This window comes from Manis pentadactyla, chromosome 4 (assembly GCF_030020395.1).
Source record: "Manis pentadactyla isolate mManPen7 chromosome 4, mManPen7.hap1, whole genome shotgun sequence".
In the NCBI taxonomy this organism is placed as follows: domain Eukaryota; kingdom Metazoa; phylum Chordata; class Mammalia; order Pholidota; family Manidae; genus Manis; species Manis pentadactyla.
Window position 1 is genome coordinate 131,600,897 of NC_080022.1, and position 22,285 is coordinate 131,623,181.

General features: G+C 45.8%; 2 protein-coding genes across 2 annotated transcripts in view; one reads left to right on the plus strand and one right to left on the minus strand.

Moving 5' to 3' along the window:
- GLP2R (glucagon like peptide 2 receptor) overlaps positions 1–746 on the minus strand; it is a 52,556-nt gene extending 51,810 nt beyond the window's left edge. The window contains exon 1 of the mRNA XM_036927749.2: positions 316–746. Coding sequence (XP_036783644.2) covers positions 316–687 — 372 coding nt within the window. The 5' untranslated portion in view covers positions 688–746. The remainder of the gene's footprint in view (positions 1–315) is intronic.
- Positions 747–3,501: 2,755 nt separating this feature from the next.
- GSG1L2 (GSG1 like 2) lies at positions 3,502–21,498 on the plus strand. The gene is given in 7 exon segments (XM_036927718.2): positions 3,502–3,568; positions 3,571–3,765; positions 3,768–3,800; positions 16,131–16,178; positions 17,206–17,353; positions 18,491–18,566; positions 21,193–21,498. Coding segments are annotated over 7 exon segments (810 nt in total). The 3' UTR covers positions 21,436–21,498.
- The last annotated feature ends 787 nt before the right edge of the window (positions 21,499–22,285 follow it).

Sequence of the window (22,285 nt, forward strand, 5' to 3'; positions counted from 1 at the left end):
ATAGGGAGTCAGATGCACAAGGTCCATTGCTACTTACAGAGCTCACAGTGACACAGGAAAATGCTTGTACTATGATGTAAAGGGGGAGCCAGGATACAAAATGTTTTAGGCATCGTAATGTTAACTGTTAAACAAAATGCCTAGAAAAGGGATTTGAGGAAAACATGCCAAAATATTAACAGTGATTACTCCTGAACACGAGGGTTATGGTTGCATTATTGTCTTAAGACTGTTTTGTTTTCCAAACTGTGCAGAACTGATACAATAGCAAATAGAATAGCAATAACAATACTAATAACAATAAATTGCTCTTACTTGCTTGACGGAAACCAGCAGCAGCAGGGCATGGAAGGGCCTCGCGGGGGTCCAGAGGGAATGCTTGCTGTGGCGGAGGAGAGGCCAGGCCCCCCGGGCAGCAGGGGTGCCCGTGGGCAGCATGTGAGCTCCAGGCAGAGGCCTCCCCTTCCTCCTCCTGGGTGCTGTCCTGCTCGATTCCGGCCTCATCTCCCTCGCTGCACGTTCACAAGTGTGGGCACATCCCTCCGGCGGTCCAAGATGTACCACGGGCAGCCTTGTCTCGCATTCCTCTGTGTACAGTGAGGAAGTGTTTGCACAGTTCTCTCCACGCCGCTCAGAGAGTTTCTGAGCCGGTCTAGAGCAGTCTACTGCATCTCCACAGTTTCTCATCAACAGTGGCTCGTCCCCCGCCCCGGCCCCCCCAAAGGCGAGAAGATTTTTCCCAGACCTCCCTCAAGTCAGCTGTGTCCCTGGAACTTCCTCGGCAAAGGCCGCCAAGGAGAAAAAGCAGGGCGGTCAGTGGGTTCCACCCACGAAGCCCTGCTCAGTGCACAAGACCGGGGCGGGGCAGGCTCAGGTCGGAGCCGCCTAGGAACAGCTGACCGGACAGCAAGGGCCTCAAGCCAGTTTCGAGGTGGGCATCTGCACGACAGGGGACGTTTCTCAACAAGGCATTAAGCTTGTCCAGGCCAGGCTGAGCCCAGCCACAAAGGCAGGGCCTCCTCCTCTGGGCCCTGTTTATACCAAGACTTCAAGAGAGACAGTTGCCTGGCCCAAGAGGGAGCAGCTCCCAACCCCAGGGCCTGAAGCAAAGCTGTAACCAGCGACTCAAGTTCCGTCTACACAAGAGCAAAACGACATGCTGAAGGCAAACGCTCCTCTTGATTGTCCACTTGTGAGCAAATGTTGTTCTGTCCACCTGGCTGATCCTTTTTTGGAGTCCCCGATCCATCACTGGCTAACTAACCTATTTTCTCACCACACTTCACATTTATAAAACCTGGCACCCAATGTCTTATTTCATTCATCTTCACAATAGCCTTGTGAGGGTATGATAATTTCCCCACTACCCATCTGGGAACTGAGGTTCAGAGAGGTTAGGTTGTTTGCCTAAGGCCACACAGCAAGTAACTGGCAAAGCCAGGGTCCCCAGGTCTTCTGACCAGAATGGTCTACCTGGTAAGGCCCCATATCTTATCCTAACTCTCTAGATGAGATCCTTTCTCTAGGGAGGCTAGGAAAGGCTCTGCATGGCCCTTCTCTCCCTACCTCTCCTTGTCCAGCTCCCAAATTCCCCTTCTAAGTCTTCCCAGCCTCTGGAATCCAGGCGCAGGTGGAAGATGTCCTGACTGGTTGAAATGGAGGTCAGCTAGAGATAAGAAGATCATATTTTCATTTCGTTTTTTTTTTCATTCAAGTTGAACCACAGGAGCTCATCTTGGTTAACTTATCTGGGTGAATTCTGAACAGTTAGGCAAAAACAAGTGAGCATCATATAATAGAAATCCTTGGAGATCTTAAAAACCCCATGTGGCAAGATTTTAAACCTTAGCGGAAAAATGCTCATAATGAACAAAGACCCTCGAATTTACTCTTATAACGACGTGACCTCTGTACTCAGTGTGGTTGTCTCTTTGGGACAACAGAGACTAGAATGAAGTGACAGAGGGAGTGATGGGCTGCGATCCTTTTGAGATGTTGTAAAACTATTCTGTGACTGCCCATTACAGATTATCTTCCAAGGTGCATGCTGGCAAAGGACGTGCCTGCTTGGAAAGACTATTCTATCCAATCTCTTTGAACTTTTTCTCAGAAGCATCCTTTCTCTGAAGGGACACGGCTTCCCTGTCCGTCGGGCGGATGCCATCTAGTGATGAAACACGGTAACTCCTCTTCCCACAAGACGGGCGACAGACCATGACAGGCACGCAGAGCAGGAGCTGATGGCGCAGGGCACAGGTCCTCGGCTTCACCGGCAGGGGAGTACAGGCAGACCCAGCTGGCAGTGCCCTGTTCTTCCAGCTGCCCAAGCTGGTGGAGTCTCGGTTATATCTGGAGGCTCCTCATGGAATATCTCTGCTGCCCTGTGGAATCTTGTCACTCCTCTCACGGCTTCATCAGAGCCTTCTGCCCAAAATCAGCTGAAGCGTCCTGAGCGTCACCACCTCTGCAGTGCCCCCTGGCGAGGTTATGGGTGATGGTGCCAAGGGCTCGGCCTGCCAGCGTTTGAGGCCTTGGGATGGTGCTGAATTCTGCACCATGTGGGGTGCACACTGCCTTCCCCTATTCTGCAAGGACATAGTCCCTCAAGCAGGGTGCTTGTTCCTTGAGTCTCTGAGTCCCTGGACCAGGGAGTTGTCCTTGGCCGTCCCTTTTCTGCAGGGCCATGGGAAGAACAGGCTGTGAGAGCCTTGGGTTCCCCATTTCTGGAACCCAACCTTGAAGACCCTGATCAGTGCAAAAGGCAAGGGTGGGGCAGTCTCACCCAGATACCCACCCAAACCACCCCAGTCTTCAGTCAAAAACCATCACCCTCCTCAATAGCCAAAAGGTGGGAGCAACCCAAGCACCCTTTGGCAGAGGAATGGATAGACAGAAGGCAGCACGCCCAATCTTTTCAGCCTTAAAAAGGAAGGGAATTCTGATGCCTGGCTAGTAAAGTGAGCCAGCCACCAAATGACAGATACTGTATGATTCCATTTATAGGAGGTACCTATCAAATTCATAGACAGAAGATGGAATGGTGGCTGCCAGCAGCTGAGGGCAGGGAGAACAGGGGACTTGTTTAATGGGAACAGAGCTTCAGTTTTGCACATGAAAAGATTTCTGGAGATGGTTGCACAACAATGTGAACATACTGAGCTTTACAGTTGAAGGGATTAACATGACAAATTTTATCTTATGTATATTTGCCCCAACTAAAGAAAGACAAAAGCAGAAAGCAGCCATCCTTCCGCACTTCTACCCCCTGGGCAGGACTGAAGGGCCAGCACTGTGAGGGAACCGTCCCAGCTCCTGCCTTCTACCGGGGTCTTCTCAGGCCATGGGCACTCACGTGGACGCCATGGGCTTGTACCCGGATTCCCGGGAGGGATGAGAATGAGGACTACAAAGATGCCAGGTGGAGGGCTGAGGAGGGGTGGGCGCCATGGCCAGGTGGAGAGTTGGGGGAGGGCCTCACTACACATCCCCATTCATTCAGCCATGGATGGAGCCAGGCGGCAGCGGGCGCTGACCCTCTTCCCCACCTGCCTTGCCCTCGCCTTCTCCCTCCCGCTGTGGGCAGCCACAGGTGTGAGGGGACCCGGAGGGTGGCACAGCCGCTGTGCCAGGACCATCTCGGGGGGCTGCACAGCATCCAGCTCAGCAGGGATGGTGGTGGTAGCAGGAGGGACAATGGGAGCCAGGCTGTCCAGGACATCCGGGAGATGGGGGATGACAAGCTCATCCAGCGCAGGTTCCACGTGGGGCTCAGTCCTGTCAAGAGAGCCTCAGCTGTGCAGGTGAGCACAGCCCTCAGGTTTGGGGGGTGACAGGTGCAGGACGGGGGCCACGAGCGGGACCTGTGGAGTCAGACTGCCTGGGTTTACATCCCAGCTCTGCCCCTGATGGCCTGTGTACCCTTGAGCAAGTCTCCTCACCTCTCTGGCCTCAGTTGTCTCACTTATAAAATAGGATCTCTAACAGCACTCATCTCCTGGAGTTACTATAAAGATTAAATGGCTGGGTTCTCATAAGGCACTTGTAACAGTGTGTGATGAGAACAGACTTTTATCATCATCTGTGGGAAGGGGACCCCCTTTACAGAGCACCTACCGGAAGTAAAACCCTTAACAAACTAGACCTTTACCTTAGGCAATCCTCGAAAGCAGCAGGCTGCATTCAGAGTAAATATCATTTCCTCAGCTCCCAAATGAGGAAACTGAGGCTGATCACATAGCTAATAAGGAGATTCCCGTTCTCACTATATTGCACAGTCCTGGTTCAACAGCATCTTCAGAACTCTTGTGGATTTGGCAGACTGGTGAGCGAAATGAGAGAGAAGAGGGAAGGGAAGGGTTAATATTTGGAATACACGTTTCAGAAAAGAGTGTTTTGACCTCCAAGGGAACTGAGGAGGGAAGAACTGGACTCCTTAGCGCTAGGCAGCCTGGCTGCAAACCTGAGCCCACACTCAGGGCCAGGACGTTCTCCCCTTCCTGCTGGGAAATCTCAGCCCTCCAGGTGGAAAGGAGAGCGCCCCCTTCCCAGCCCCTTTTCTCTCCTGACTTCAGGCTTAGTTTCTTGTACAGCTTTTCTTTTCCTGTTCTCCTAGCATTCATTGTGTATTCCTGAGGTCTAAGTAAAAGGCAGGAGGACAGAATCCTCTGAGGTGCTGCCTGTCCCTCTGCATCCCTGCCCCAGTGGTGGCCGTGAAGGGGCAGTGCCTAGCCTTACCCTCTCATGTGTCCAGATCATGCCCAGGGCCTTTGCACCAGAACACAAGGCAGAGGAGAAGAAGGAAGCCTTGTGGAGGGTTGGAAATGAGATCACGGGGTATGATCTCAGCCGGAAGTGACAACACCAAAAGTGACATCATTGTGGGCAGCTCACAGGAAGTGAGCCTGTGTATATAAGCAGTGATCTGAAATAAAACTGCGTCACTTGTCCGCCACCAGTGGTCAGTGAACCTTCTGACCCCTGCTTTGGTTTCTGTGTCTTTCTTGCTATCTCTGTGTTTTCTTAATCTCCCCACCCACTCCTCTCAGGCTCAGCTGGTTTGGGGAGCTGGTCTCTGCAGGTGGCGCCCGAACTGGGACCTGAGAACGGAGTGACGGGGACCTGAAGAATATCAGGTTCCGCAGAGCTCAACTCTGCAGGCGGCCAGAGAGTTAGGTGAGGAGACTCCCCGAGGGGCAGACGTGTCAAAACACAAGGTACGGCAATAACATTGTCCAGAGGGAGGTTCGGGAGCAATAGAGTCAGGAGTAAAACTTGGGACAATCAGGGTCAAAGGACTGTCCAGGTCAGAGGACTGTAAAATTTTGTTTATATGCTTAAAGGTATAAACATGGGACAGTGTGGGTCAAAGGATCGAGAAATTTTTGTACATATGCTTAAAGCTATGCTTCGTGCTCACGGTAGTAGAGTGCGCAGCCGGCAGCTAGAAGCTTTTCTTGCCTTTGTGCAGGAAACCTGCCCCTGGTTCCCTGAAGAGGGAACCATAAATGAGCAGATTTGGCAAAAAGTGGGGTTACAGCTTAAACAGCACTTCACCCTGAATGGGCCTCGGGACTTTCCTGTGGAAACATTTGCTTTATGGAATTTAGTGAAGGAAAGTTTGGATCCATCCCCCGAGGTTACCCATTTGCCTGACAGACTTCTGGAGGGAGGCTCTATAGTCGAGCAATTAAAACAACCATTCACTGGTTATGAGGCTTTGGCTAATGCCACAGCACCTGTGGACTGTGAGCCATTAGCTCCCAAGTATGAACAAGACAATGAGCTACCACCACCACCTCCTGAATATGACCAAAAGTTGTTAACAGAGTTTCAGCAGTGTGAGGAGGAGCTCCCTGGGAATTGGCAACATGGCGTCCAATATGGTGACGATGGCGTCCAATGTGGCGGCCAGGAAGACTTATATTGTGAGCAGGAGGAGTTTGACTCCTCCGAGTCTGAGATGGAAGGAGAGGGCAACACAAAATCCTCTAACACCTTAACACCTCCTTCCAACACTGGATCTGTTTTGACTGCTTTTCAAAAACTAAAAGTGTCTTCCCCTAAAATCCTGCAATCACCACTCTGCCCTAATCAGCCTTGGAGCCGTAAATTGCAAGCAGGGAACTCCTCCACACCTCCATGCCCTCCTAGTCATCAGTCTAACCGGGAACATTCCATTCCTGTATCATCAGAGCGACTCCTGGTCCTGCTAGTGGCTCAGCTTTGCAGCATAGCATCCAAGAAGCCCAGAGGTGGGGTGAGGACACATCTGAGTTCCACTCCCTCTGTAGGGACGGAGATGGAAATGTCAGAGATTATAATCCTATCCCCTTCAAAACTTTGAAGGAGCTCAAGCAATCCTGCTCTCAATATGGCCCAACTGCTCCTTTTACCCTCACTCGCTTGGAAGTAATATCCACTGAAGCTCTGATTCCTAATGAGTGGAGAATACTTGCTAAGGCATGTCTCACTGGAGGTGATTATTTGTTATGGAAGAGTGAATTTGTAGACTTGTGTGTACAACAGGCCAACAGAAATCAAATGCATAACATTCCCATCAGTCTGGATATGCTGACTGGAGAAGGGCAGTATTCTCCCTTGATGGATCAGCTTCAGTTCCATTTACAGGCTTATCAGCAAATTAACATTTGCGGAAGCAAGGCTTGGAGGAGCCTGCCCACCGCAGGAGCTACAACTGAGGAGCTGAGCAGCATTGGGCAAGGCCCAGACGAGCCATTTCAGGAATTTGTGTCTCGCTTACTGCAGGCCATATCCAGAGTATTTTCTGATTCTGAGGTTGGAAATGTTCTTGCTAGACAACTAGCCTATGAAAATGCCAACAGTACATGTCAGGATCTAATTCGGCCTTATAGAAAAAAAGGAACTCTTTCTGACTTTATCAAACTTTGTGCAGACGTGGGAACTTCTTACATACAGGGTGCAGCACTGGCGACCAAATTACATAAAACATTTGGCCCAACAAAGCGGCCCCGCCCCCAATTAGGAATAAGACCTCATCTTAAAGGTAGATGTTTTCACTGTGGACTATTCGGCCATTTTGCTCGAGAGTGCCCTTATCCTAAAGACCTTCCGAGGGAAAAGCCAAATAGAACTCCTGGAATTTGCCCGCGATGCCGCCGAGGCAGGCATTGGGCTAATGAATGTAAGTCACAAACTGATATTCAGGGTCTACCATTGTCGGGAAACTCCCAGTGGGGCCCACCCCGGCCCCAACAAATAATGGGGGCCCTGTCCATGACTCCTTCAACTGTCCTTCCTCACGCAAAACAGTCCAATAGCTTTGTCGAGCAACCCCAGGAAGCGCAGGATTGGATCTCAGTCCCTCCTCCAGATTCATACTAACTCCTGATATAGGACCTCAAGCTATTCCCACCGGGGTGTATGGTCCTTTGCCTCCTGGTACAGTAGGCCTTATCTTAGGCAGGAGTAGCTGGAATTTAAAAGGACTGCAAGTGCAGCCTGGAGTCATAGACTCCAAATACATGGGTGAAATTAAAGTTATATGTTGTTCACCTTTCAGAATTATTCAAATGTTATCCTCTGATCGTGTAGCTCAACTTGTTGTGCTGCCTTTTATACAAACTGGCTGGAGTCAGTCTTCTCAGATGAGAGGGAACCGAGGCTTCGGTTCCTCAGATGCCTTTTGGATCCAACGAGTAGGACTTGAACGACCTACTTTAACTCTTCGGATTGATGGGAAATGTTTTGAAGGCCTCGTGGATACTGGAGCCGATGTGTCTGTCATTTCATTACGGCACTGGCCCACCACTTGGCCCACCCAAGAGGCTATGGCTGATTTGCAAGGTATTGGTGTGGCACAGGGTCCTCTACAAAGTTCTCGGGCTTTAACCTGGTCAGACAAGGAGGGACATACAGGTACTTTCCAACCCTTCATCCTTGACCATCTTCCTATTAATCTATGGGGATGGGATGTTTTAGCTCAAATGTCACTTTTACTCTACAGCCCTAGACCTCAAGTTGCTCAGATGATGCTGAATCAAGGGCATGTACCCGGAACTGGTCTGGGAAGTGAGGGCCAAGGTAGGCCATTCCCAATTTCCCCTCAGCCCCGCCAAGATCGGTCTGGCCTAGGGTACCATCCAAATTTGCCTTAGGGGCCTTGGTATCTCCTGCTTCCCTAACATTGACGGCCTCTAAAATACAATGGTTAACTGACAAGCCCATCTGGGTGGACCAATGGCCCCTGACTCAGGAGAAACTGCAAATTGCTAGTGTCCGAACAATTGAAAGCTGGACATACTGAGGAGTCTCTTAGTCCTTGGAACACTCCTGTCTTTGTGATAAAAAAAGAAACAGCTGGTCACTGGAGGCTCCTACAGGACCTCGGCAAAAGTAATGCTGTCATGGTTACAATGGTAGCAGCCCAACCGGGACTGCCCTCCCCCACCATGATCCCTTGGAAACACTCCTTCATTGTTACTGACTTGAAAGATTGTTTCTTCTCTATCCCTTTAATCCAGAGGATAGGGAACGCTTTGCCTTTAGCTTGCCCTCGATTAACTTTAAAGAACCCATGAAGAGATACCCCTGGAAAGTCCCTCCTCAAGGAATGGCTAACAGCCCCACCTTGTGTCAAACATTTGTGGCACAAGCCACTTGAGTGTTATGTGACAAATATCTGGAAGCATAAATTATCCATTATATGGTGACATTTTCTGCTCCCGTGTTGACCCCGCAGTTTTGTCTCAGCTTTATGGACTGCTTCAAATACAACTGGATGCCCATAGACTCCATATTGCTCCTGAAAAGGTGCAGATGCAAGCTCCATTCTTCTATTTGGGAACTCATATTTTATGAAGGATCATTCAGCCACAAAAAGTAGAAATAAGAACTAAGCACTTATATACCCTGAACAATTTCCAAAAATTACTTGGAGACACTAATTGGTTACAACCTTTTCTAAAACTTACCACAGGACAGTTACAACCTCTTTTCCAGATCCTTCAAGACGATGCCAACCCTTCCTCCTCCAGACATTTGACACCCGATGTCATGCTGCATTTAAAAGCGTCTGTGTTACCAATGCACCTTATACCAGTTCCCGATGGGAATGGCACAAAATTCGCAGCCATCTCCTAGGGGCAAGGCAACATACAACTCTTAGCCTTGATCTGCATAACCTACATCAAGAGATATCAGACATCCAAAATACCCGAGTGGATATGATAGATCTTCGAGATCTAGCAAAACAAGTCCTGGAACATCTTAAAGGCTTTAACCTGTTCAATATGCTGAAACATACCCTCTCATACTTGATTGCTTTGGTGTTTGTGATAATTGTTTTGTTTTACTTATTATTAGTTGGCTGGCAAGTCCTTAAGAAAAAAATCCATGCAGACAGATTGAACCTACATCAACTATGGCTTCAATTACAGAAAGAGGGGAGAGAACTCCCCCCACCAGATTTATTTCTGTAACCTTTCTTCTTCCTTCCTAAACACAGACCTTTCTAGAATTCCCACACACGCCTTATGTCAAAAACCCTCTTTGAAGTAAAACCTGGGTCCCCCAAGACATGTGACCAGAGCTGTGGCTCCACCTGCAGGTGAGGACACACTGAGGCAGGTGCTGGGCGTGGAGGCCATGGGGGCATAAACAACCGAGGAGACAGAGGACTGACCCTCTTGAAGGACGTGGCTCCTCTCTCACTCACATGCCTTGCATCACCCTGCTTGGCTCTGGAGGATGGCTGGTTAGCCAGAGACGGGTAAGATTCCTCAAGGGAGGAACAACCTAAGACAGGCACAGTCGCGGAGGGGCCATCAGGAGTGAACTTGGGGGCCAACAGAGGTGGGGCTCAGATCCTCACCCCCCCAGCCTTGCAGAGGCCTGAACCATCACCATCTCTGAGAGAGGTCTTCTGCCCCCATGGCTGCTTTGCTGCCCACGCTCAGCTCAGATCGAGACCCAGGTGGTAGACAGAGACCTGACCAACAGCAGCTGTAGGGAAGGGCTGTGTTGGGGCACCTTCTATTTGCTGTACTCTTTATTATATCTCTCTTTATCACTGAAGCTTTTTAATAAAGAAAAAAGGGGGAAATGTGGAGGGCAGGAAATGAAGTCACCGGGTGTGAGGTCAGCTGGAAGTGATGACACCGAAAGTGACATCACTGTGGGATAGGTCACAGGAAGTGAGCCTGTGTATATAAGTAGTGCTCTGAAATAAAACTGCGTCACTGGTCCACCACCAGTGGTCAGTGAACCTCCTGATCCCAATTTTGGTTTCTATGTCTTTCTTGCTATCTCTGTGTTTTCTTAATCTCCCCACCCACTCCTCTCAGGCTCAGCTGGTATGTGGAGCTGGTCTCCACAAAGCCTCTTTACAGAAGAAGTAACTCCCATGGCTCTTCAGTGGCACCTGAGGTATCTTCTCCTGCAACACAAAGCCACAGTCACTCTAGGATAAGGAACCGAGCAAGACAACGTTCCCTAGAAAGGAAAAGCCTAATTGGAGAAAATCAGAAGCATTACTGTTTGTAACATCAGGGGAGGTGGGGCCATAGCAGAACCTGAAGTTGAGGACAAGAATTAGAAAATGAGACATGGCTCCCCAGTGACCAGGGTTCTCCATGGGCTGGGGTTGAGGAGAAGGTGGGACTGGACACCTCACTTCCAGATGATGTCAAAGCTGGGTGCTTCAGGGAGGCCCGGAAACAGCTGCAAACCGCCTGCCTGCATGTGCCAGTGCCTCCCATATTCACACAAACACTGTGCAGATGGGTGACATGAACTGTCCCCAAGATTTCTGATGAAAATTGTTACCCAGGTGGGACGAAGGGGTCCTTTTCACCCTAAAAAAGACAGGGCCCAAAAGCACAGTGAAGGGCGTGTGAGGCTCCTTCAGGCTCCTTCCTCTAGAGAGCAGTAGTCTCCTTGGTACTTTTGCAAGAAACCATGGGGTGCTTACACACACACACACACACACACACACACACACACACACACACACACATATCACCTTCTCAAGGATCACACCACTGACAGGTTTTTTAAATATATTATCAGGACCCATGCTGAAGCCTAAGGAGGGTTGATGCTCTCAATGATTTGTGGACAAAGCCAGGTGGAAATAGTGTGTTTCTTGACCCTTTTCTGATTTATGTGTCTCTTATATACTTGATGTTAAGCCAGAAACAGACTTTAGCAAGTGCCTCACTGGGTTTTCTCAAAGATTACCCCACAGAGGTATCTTCTGAGATGCTCTTCATAAAAATTAATAAAAAGAGTTTTGATAGTCAAATTTGGAAAATGTTGCATATTACCTTTTCTTCTTGGAAATTCACAATGCACATTAGCATATCAAAATCTCTGAGACTGTTATAGATAAAGGAACCTGTTCACCATTACATTTCCCAGGGTTTCCGAAGATTAGCTGGCCATAGGGAAAAAATGTCTGGAATAAGGATTAATATTCTGTGAAACTAGAGTTGGGTGGAACACTCTTTGGAAAAGGCTGATCTAGAACAATCGACACATTTTACAGATGGAAAAACTGAGTTCTAGAGGAAGAAATGCCCCACTGAAGATTGTAGAGCTAGATACTGATGGGGCTGGATGTGAAACTCAAATTTCTTAACTCTTAACCGGACTCTCCCTATGACCCCACAGTGCCCAAAACTGAACTGAAGGGCAATCATCTTCCCATGGTCAACGAATACGTTTGTGTCCATCAATTTAAAGAAACCTCTGCTCACATTTTCATGCATTTTCTAATATGAAAGGTCATCCAGATAAACCAGGGTCTTTAAGCATTGTTATCACTTTATTAAGAAGGAGGAAAGGAGGGCACCTTCTCCAGAGCACCTTTTTTCCCCAGAGAAACATCACCTTCATGGGCTACAAGATGCTTCTAAAGCAAAAAGTTTAGAAATAAATTGTTTCTAAATAATAACTAAAATAATAGCCAACATGTAAGATAATAAAACAACAGATGAATAGCAGAGGTTGTCCATAAATGCTTACCAGAGCTGGTAACAAAGGCAGGGAAGCAGGGCTAGCCTAGGCTGCCAATGACCTTGAAAACCCACACTCAGGTGAAGGGGGCAGCCTTCTGCTCAGCTCAGCTTTATGGTCACGTGGGCTTCTGAGCTCAATGTGGTCAGATGCTCTGATTTTTTGAGGGAAGGAAGATATCTGAATTTCCAAGTGAAATTTCCCAATGTTAAAGTATCTTGAAAACATTGCCTAGGCCCAAGAAAGCCTGCTACAGCTGACAGTAGGCTGGGGACCCCCACTGGAGATGACTCCACGCACATGTCTGCTATTTAGTTTAATTTATCATGAGTGACTGAAAGATGGGGACATGAGAAAAAGCAGCTTTGCAATGGTGGGTGAATGGGAGAGGACCCAGACAATGCTTTAGAGAGGGGCTCAGGGGTGAGGGGGAGGTAAGGAGACCTGGCAGCAAAGACTCCAGCCTGGGGAGGACGCTCCTTGCCTTGAGCAAACCTAGGAAAGAGGCCTCCACGTGTCCAACCTTCTGCAGCTCCATTGCTCCCTGAGGCCTCGCTGGATATTTTCCCTCTGAATCAGCTCCATATCTGTGATGGTAAAAGCTGACCCTCCAGGGGACCCCTGACCTCAAGTGTTATTTCAGGACATTGTCTGCATGAGCCACCTTGACTAGCTCTGCACTAGCTTCCTAATGCCTACAGTGCCATTGAGGGGAGACAGCACCTTGGATTCCAAGCTCTGAAATGACAATTTGAAAGGACAATTCCTGGATAAGGTAGTGCTTAGACAAAATGCTTTTCCCTTTAGGTAGTTCAATCGGTCAATAAATGTGTCGATTTCTTATTCTAAGCTGTTTTGCTAAGCCCAGGAAGCTCAAAGGCAGAGGGCACTGGGCACCCCAGGAGGGTGGAGAACAAGAAGGCGGGGGCTGCCAGAGTCCCGCACGGAGCCCTCGGACGCCGTTTCCCAGGCCAGCTCACTGCACCACTCGGCAGCAGCTATCTACCACCTGCCTCCCTGGCTTCATAGGATTTATAAAGATTTTTCCTTTTAATCCTTCTGGCCTTATTCAAAAGGAGCACCATTTCAGAGGATTCATATTAATCAGGAGGTCACTGTGGCCTGGCTTATTTCACCCAAGCTAACCTCACCCTTCTAAGCTGTTGTGAATTCTCTTGCTCTCCTTGGCTAGCCTTCACTTTCTTTTCTCCCTGCCTCTGGCACTGCATCTCGCCTTCTCTTTCTTCCTGCGGGAAAAGGCAGCCTCTTCAGAAGACAAGACATGCCCTTAGTCCTCCGTGCATGAGGTATGGAGGTGGTGATGTAGAAAAAGCTACTGAGTCTCAGGTGGGAAACCCCAGTTTCAATTCCTGACTGAACCTGGCCTCCGAATCCATAAAATGTTATTGTTTGTATTCGCCTCTGTCAATAGTTAAACACACACAAAAGTGTAAGGCAGTTCACAGCATACTTTCACAGCTTTCTCACTGGAGAAATTTTTTTATTCCCATTCTACAGATGAAGAAAGCAAGGTGGCTCTGAGTGGTCAGGAAACTTCCTACGATTACTGACCGTGGCAGAACCAGGCCTTTCGGATTTAAATGCCCCGTTCTGTCCATGACATCCATCTGCTGCTCTCACTGCCGACCTGACTCAGAGATTGTAGTGAGGACCTTAGGAGATGATGTGAAAAATCAGCAGCTCTTTGATGGGGCAGAGGGTAAGGGTAGAGATTTATGGGTAAATGACTTCTTTCTACCTCTTTGGTAGAACTGGGGGAACTCGGACAAATTTTTGCTGCTGTGACCATAATACTACTGTGACTGCCAAATCAGAGTCAGTCAGGAAAAATGTCCTATTGCATTAACCTAGTGGGGACGTCATAAAAAGGCTGAAGAGGCCACTGCCACTAAAGACTAGCAGCCAGGTCTCTGAGTCTGTTGTCCTCCTCCAGGCAGCTTGTTGCGGACAGTCATGTGACAAATGAATCCCTGCACACATTTGAGTCAGCACGTTAACCCAGCAGGGCGGCTCAACAAACAGCTGTATCATAAAATCAACCTTCGTTTCTCTTCTTCCTATAGCCTAGCAGAGGGGCAATGCAGAGATGAGAAGGAGTGAGGCCCCAGGGCACTTGGGTTGTATGAAGACAAGCATGGCAAATCATAAAGTTTATGGCCTTTAGCCATGTGCACCTGTTCATACGTATGGGCCTTTCCACATGACCTGGAGGAGGTAGAAGGTGAATGCTGGCATGTGCTATGGAAACAGAAAGATGGGCTCTGTGCTGGGAGGTCAAGTTGACAGAGAGAGGACGTAGAAGAGGAATTTAGTCTTGACGCTGAAGGAAGAGAGAACCATTGTAAGTTCTTGAATAGGAATCCCACCTGGAATTTTTTCTCCTATGAAAGAAAAATGTTTTCTGAGGTCTAAAGATGCTACCCCAAGCTTACTTCTGTCCCTGAAAACTTCCAGAAAAGGTAGGTGACAAGATCCTTGACTTAGGGAACTTACAGTCTAGGAACAAATAATGATTTATGCTAATCATATGCAGACCTAAGACCCCAATAGAACTCGTTTTATTCCAACAAGATTTAAGTGAATTTTAAATATATAATCTAATTTTTTTATTTTGAAAAACATGTATTTTTTCCTATTTTTTAAATTGAAGTATAGTTGATAAACAATATTTTATTGGTTTCTGGTATACAATAGAGTGATTAAAAAATTATATACATCACCAAATGCTTTCCATGATCTATTATCTCATTTAATCTTCAAAGCAAAGCTAATGTGGGGACTACTGAGTTTCTTAGAAACAAGAAAGCCATTCCTTTGAAGGATCAAAGATCTATGTATGCCCCACCTTGCTCTGTTTTAGTTCCTACCAGCCCAGACTGGGAGCTCACATCCCAGGCATCTTTGCATCCCCTGCACCCTCTCTATGGCTGCTGGATTGCTTCATGTCAGTGATGACAGGGGACAGCATTGGGAAGCTCCCTGTGCACTTGAGTCCTAACGCTGACACTGCCTCTACCTGTTGGCTCGTACCAGTCATCTACCTGCAGAGGTCCTTGGAGCCACACCTCTACACTGCTCAGGGAAGAAGCAGGTGATCGCCAGGCTCCTCCCACTCTACGGTCTATAATTCTATCTGGAGCTGAAGTGGTAATGGAGAGTGAGGCATCCCCTGGGACAGGACCCCTGAGGGTGAATTGCTGTGGTCCCAGTCTTCCGTCTGTCACCCCCAAACCAAAGTTTGGTTGCATTATACACCAAGTGGATACTTGTGGATTCAGCTCTTTCATGGGAACTACTAACCTAGGTAGCGACACATGCTTTCCCAGCCCATGTGTGCAACATGACAGATGGTATTCACAGGTGAGGCATGGAGTCAGCCTGGCGGTGGGGCCTGCTGCTAGGGGCACACACACTAACTCCTCCGTTCCCTTTCACACTCCAGAAAGCAGGATGGAATGCAAGTAGCTGGATCACTTCATAACAGAGATACTAAGTGCTGCTCTAATTCATTTGAAAAAACTTTTCACAAACTTTGTTGCTTTCCCTCTAACCAAAAACAAGTTATTTGAAACTCATATCATAATGAATGTTCTTTGGGAAGTTGAGAACCACTCATCTAAGGTTTGCACTATCAGTCTGGATGGGCTGGTTTATGCTGCAATAACAAACCCCCAAATCCCAGTGGTTTAAATTGACAAATTCATTTCTAGCTCATTCTACATGTACTTTTTAAATGGCTTTTCTCTGTAGCCATTTAAGGACCCAGGCTGTTGGAGGCTCCCTCCAGACATCTGCTTCTTTGATCACAGGGCAAGGGTGTGAGTACTGGGTGGACAATACATTGGTTCCTAAAGCTTCTGACCAGAAGTGACCCACCTCACTTTAGCTCCCAGTTCATTGGCCAAAGAAAGTCATATGGCCAAGCCTGGATTCACCAGGACAGAACCGAGTCATGTTCCTGCAGGTGGCACCACATGTCTGTGCACAATAAAAGTCTGTCACACCCACCAATCTTTAAAAAATGACCCTGGATACACTTACAGAGCTAGAAACACAATTTACCCCTAATTGTTAAGGTTATTCCTATTTATGAATATATTCTCTTTATCTCCTAGGTGAAAAGTGTAGGAGTTTTCAGAGTATAATACCAGCTGAAGGACGAGGTAAATACCTTATTCATGTACTATCCACCAGTCTGCCTCACAGTTTGGGTTACTTGTTTTCATTGGAGTGGGGGGAAAGATGAGAGAGAGTTATTTATGGTTTTTCCATGAAGTCAAGTCCAAAATTTAGAACCACTGACTCACTACCTGTGCCCTGTGGTCAGTGGTGCTGGAAAATGTTAAACAACCATTTAATATTTGGTGGTGGTGGTGGTGGGGCGGGGTGGGGAGGACCTGATGGGTAGTGTTCACTGCTTTCCATGGTGTAAATACTCCCACCACAGCCAATTTTAAACACCCATGCAAGGTGAATGGGAAGAGATGGATGGGCACCACAATCTACAGGACTTTTCCTTCCCTATAACACTCATCAAATTTATAACTGCTGTCTTTGTATCTGTTTTCCAAGGTGGAATATAAGTTTTGTTGAGGCATGGATCACATCTGTTTCATTCACTGCTGCATCCTCAGAACCTAACTGGCCTTGTAGGAGGCCTTTTACAAATATTAGTTTCCATTCCTGTTCCCTTTATTCATTCCCATCTACATCCAACACAGTTCCCTGAAGCTGCAGGTGAGATCCCGTCCAGAAGGTAAACAATTGGCTCACACAGAAACAAATAAGGTTTTGGTGTCTCTAACCAGGGCTCTTAAACTCTTGGACTCCTTTCTCTCCCTGTTTAAGCTTGTGCATCTTCTTCTTTAAAAAGATAAAGATAACGTCCTCTGGTGGAATCAAAACAACACATTAATTTTGAATGGGGGGAAAAGAGACCCTTTGTATCTCTCATGTCCTCACATCACAGTTTTGCTTAGTTTTTCCCCCTCCCAACTACAAACTCCTCTTTCAAGATCTGGGAAGCCTTCTTTCCTTGCCAGATTTCCAAGATGCAACAGAGGTATTAGGGCTTTTTTCCATCCAGAGTGTTTGTTTTTTGTTTTAGAAGTGAACTAAAGCAAAGGTTTGAACATTGTAGTACTTCTGAATTCTAAATGCCCAGCATCTCTGTCATCCTATGTTTTGCAGGTGTCTTGTGGCTGTCCATCGGGGCTGAGATCCTGTATATCCTTCTGATGTTGTCAAGGGCCATCCTTCTGGGCTCCGGAGTGAATTACCATAGCTCTGGGTTCCACTGGCTCAAGGTGGATGCCTATATAGCTACCCTCACTTGCAGGTACTTCCCAACAGCATCATTAGATCTGGCAAATTCCCCACAGCCTGCCCCAGAGGGACTAACAAAGCTTCAGGCTAGGTGTCCCTACTGCCAAAGCACAGGCTGGCTCTTTCAGCAGGACAGCTGGTCCACTGGAGAAGTCACTGAATTAATCCCATTGGAGGGAGGCCATGACACTTTGGGTGACTGATGAAAAGAAAAGAGACAGACACAGAGGATGAAGAATAAAATTTATTCTTGTGTCTTTATCACAACCCTGAGAAGGAGATAGCACTGACTCTGAGATCAAAAATTGACTAATTTAGTACAGTGGTGAGGCACGAATCTCTAGAGAAATACTGCCTGCATCCACATCTCTGCTTTTTAATGACTGTGTGAACTTGGACAAGTTACTTGACTTTTCCAAGCTAGCTATCTTCAAAAGCTATGGTGATGATTAAATAAGAATACACCTAGTATATAGTAAGCATGCAATAAGTGGTAGCTTGTTAAAAATTATTATCCAAGTTTGGTGTAAATATCTCCTAAGAATAAAGAACTTTTCTTTTCTTTTTTTGGTCTTACTCCTGTGTTCTCCAAGCAACTTATAGAGCAACTTGGTTTGGTCTCCTAAGTGGGCCTTGCCATCAAGAAAAGACTCCTGAACCAATGATTTCCTTCATTTCTTTAGCTTGATACATAAAAAATACCTGTTAAGCAAATAGTGCATCAATCCTACTGGTAGATCACTTCTGCATTTGATACGTGAAATGCATCTTTCTCAAGTATTATCATCAGTGAATAGGATGCTAAAATCCAATTTCTAGATCTTCACTGCAAAAAGCTAGACCATGGACTCTTAGAGACCCCTCCCCAGGCCCAGGTCCCAGCATCCTTCAAGGTCCCCCAAGATCATGAGTAGGCCTCTTTCAGGATATCTCTTCAGTTCCACCTGTGAGTACGTTGCCAGCTGGAATGTTTAAGGATTTATAAGGACAGATACACCATAAGGACTTTAGACATCCTCATTAGTACATAAATAATTTCCCCCACCAATTAAAAATAATTTCTATTTGGATCACTAAAGCTGATCCCTAACTGGCCACTGCTTACCATATATTTACTAAATTAAAACATACATGTAATTGGTGTCCTTGAAATCACTATGAATCTTGGACCAGAAGATTGGAGGCCTTAGACATGGAACTATGGCTGGTCATACCGCTGAGTCACTGCCAGTGGTGCTCAGCCTCTGACGGACCAGCAGGGATGCACACAGCTTTTCTAGGACTACCAACCTTGGTCATAGCTCTGTTACCTGCTAATCTTGTGACTTCGGATTAATTTCTTAACCTTTATGTAGCCTGACTTCTTCATCTGTCAAGTGATGATACCTTTCTCAAATATTTTTATGGGCATTCAAAGAGATTATGTTTATGAAATTCTCGGCACAAAGTCAAGTCCTCAAGAAAGCGATATAATGATATTATCACATTCTTATACACAGCTTAGGGGGAAAAAGTTTTAACTGAGCTATAACTCATAATACATACTTCAATGATGGGAGATCCAGCCCATTTCTAATGGAAAAACAAGGCCTTGATATAGAAGTTCAGTCTCTAAGAGAATGACTAAGCCATGTGATACAAGAACACAGGGTTCTATCTGATATGGACCTGCAAAGCATAATCACATCTTTAAAAATATATGTATACACATATGTATATGTACTCATATATATTGATCAAGTGTGTATGGATAGACATACACATACATATACACTTATACTCACATATTCACTCTGTATAACAATCTCTTATGTTACTTTCTTCTTTGTAAAATAAATAACACATTCATGGCTCACTTCCCCATCCTACTATTCTAGAGTTTGGTGAACTTGTCTGTGATACTGTTATCCACACAGCTTCATGATTTATTGCATTTTGACCTCTTCTTAGTCTTTGTCTTCCCAGTCTGAAGAAGTTACACATTTGGTATTCAAATACTTCTTTAACAAATGCTTTGACCCATTTGTCACTTCAGTTGCCTCCCTCTGAATAGGTGCCATTGGTTCTGAGATGATGTCACCAGCACTACACACACCAAAGCCATCCCTCTTCCTGTTCCACTTGGGCTGACTGCTCTCCAGGCCTGCCACAGAGCTGTCAACGTGACACTTCACTTTGCCACTCCCGTGTACTAGAGAGCTGTTTCCTAGGGCCCATGCCATTATTTTGCTTAGTTTACACTCACATTTTGTGGGGGCACATACCCCAGTAGCTTCCTAAGGAAGGTTTCAATGACAGATAAATTATTTTATTCCTTGCATATCTGGAAATGTACTTGTTCAAAGCTCCATATTTGATTGATAGTTTGGCAGAGTATAAAAATCTGTCAAAAATAATTTTCCTTTAGCATTTTGAAGATGTGGCTCTGAGTCCTTCAAGAATTTATTGTTTCTGTCAAGAGCCCAATAGTATTCTAATTCATGCCCCACTGTAGGGGACCTGTTGTTTCTACCCTTTACTATCAATGTTCTGAAATGTCATGAAAACATACCTTGGAGGGGATCTTCATTCATTCACATTCATTCTTTTTTCTTGTGCTTGGTGCGCCCTCCAATCTTAATATCCATGTCCTAGAATTCTGGTATCTTGGGGGATTTTTCTGGTATTATTTCTTTGATTATTTTTATTTCTCAGTTTTCTGTTCTCTTTTTAGAGAACACCTGTTAGTTAAATATTGGATCTCTTGTATTAAAAATCTAGATGTCATTGTGTCCATTACCTTTTCTATCTCTTTCTCATCTTGTAATACTTTCTCAAAATGTTCCTCTATTTGACTTCTAACCTTTCTATTGAATTCTTATTTTGTGTCTTATTTGAATATCCAAGAAGTCTTCTTGTTTTCTAGTTGTTCTTTCTTCATATATCCTGATTTGCTTCACTGATGCAATATCATCTCATATCTCTCTGAAGATATTAATCAAATCAAAATAAATAAAAATAAAAACAAATAAATAATTAATCAAAAAAATTTTTCCTGTTGCTGTTTTCTTCTGTTCCTGTGTTATCTCTTTCCTTTAGATTCCCTTTCTCCACCCTCCCCCCACCCCCCTGTTTGTTGTTGGGCCTTTCTCCTAGATGTTCATATCCTTCATTGTCAGGTCATATTTAAGGATGATTGGAAACTCTGGAGTAGGGTTGGAGCTTATCTACTAGTAGGCTTTTTTTGTAGGTGACTGGATGTGGAACCATCTATTTTACCTGGGAATTTCACCCTATGAAAACATATCAAACTTCAGTTTTGTAGAGGTTCTTTTCTCCGCAAACACTCTTCTGGATTCTGTGGAAGATGAAAAGTGTAGACCATCATGTCAGAATGCAATAGGCAATGCAGAGACTGGGAATATAAAAATAACAATGCTGATGTCAGTGTTCTGGGTTAGAGTCAACAACCACCACAATAACAGAAATAATACTTATAGGTGAGCAGATACAATGCTGAGTACTTCCCATACATTATCTCACTGAATTGCTCACAATACCCTGTGTGCATAGTCACAATTATTCCAGTTTTGCAGATGAGGATACTGATACAGAGAGAGGTGAAGTCACCAGCTTATGGTCACACAGGTAATAAGATATGATACAGTGTGAACTCAGCACAGAGTCTGTTCTCTTAACTGTTGGGCTACAACAGACTGGCTGGTCTCTGAGATTTGTGATTCAAACTCCAGGCTCAAATCGACTAGAACCAGGAGTTGGTTTTTCATCAGACTGACCGCCAGCAAGAATCAAGCCAGGAGTCATAGCTCTAACCTTTTCCTAACTGTGCCTTTTGTTAACAGCCTTCTGTAGGGTTCTTTTGCTCTCTGCATGACTGTGTCAGTCATTGCCATGGACAGATACACAGCAGCCCTCCTGGAATCCACAGAGAAGCAGAGGGTACAAAAGGGCAATCAGCACTCTCACCACAACTTCCTGGAACCTGAGGCTTTGGAAAGTGTTTGGGGAACAGAAGCTGCTTCCAGCCCTGCTGGGCATGCTCTCATGAGTGTATGTGAGCACCTGCCACCAGGTGTCAAGGTGTCCATATGCTAGCCAGTGTTTGTGGCTGCCATATCTGCACAGGCAGACAAGCCAGGCACAAATGCCCACAATGAACATCTCTGGGGTGGGTTTCAGAAGATTGTGGTCCAGGACTGTGGTATGATTCCACCCACCATCTCACCCTTCACTAAACACATTTGGCTTCAGCCTGATTCCTGTTAAAATGCCAGTATCTTTAAATGGAACTCTTATAGAAGATATCACACCAACACTCTAGTATAAATGAGCATCTCAAGCTTTCCTCAACGTGAATTTAATAAGGATAACAAAAAAAGGGTGGGAGGAGCATGTGAACAGTACAGGTAAGAATAGTTGAAGAAAGGGGAAAGCAAGAATTTAACTACAAAGTGTGTAAAATGTGTTGCCCATATAGGCTTGTTAACCGAAGTCCAGAAATTCTTTTCCTTAATCGACACACACACACTAATATATGGGTTGACTATCCCATACTTCCCTTTTTATTTTAATCAAGAGGGCATGAGTTTAAAAATCAGTTTTGTATTACTTTAAAAATACTTTTTCTTCAAAATTTCCTAACATCTACCTGTAGTAAAATTATTTTGGAAGGATAATCATGTGATAAAACATGAGAACAGTCAAATGGAATGACATCTTATAATCACAGTTAAGTGGAACAAATGCTGGAGTTGTTGTGCTTAAATTAAATCACTAGGCATTTTTGCTTCTAAAAATAAACATCACTAAATGTGAAAATCTGGTTAGAAGTGTGGTGTGCTGCGTATTTCCTCATGATTGTTAGATACATAATTTAGGTTTAGGGGGAAAATGGACTGCTAAGTTCTAATGACCCTAAATATGTCCTAGCTTGGATTCATTTTTA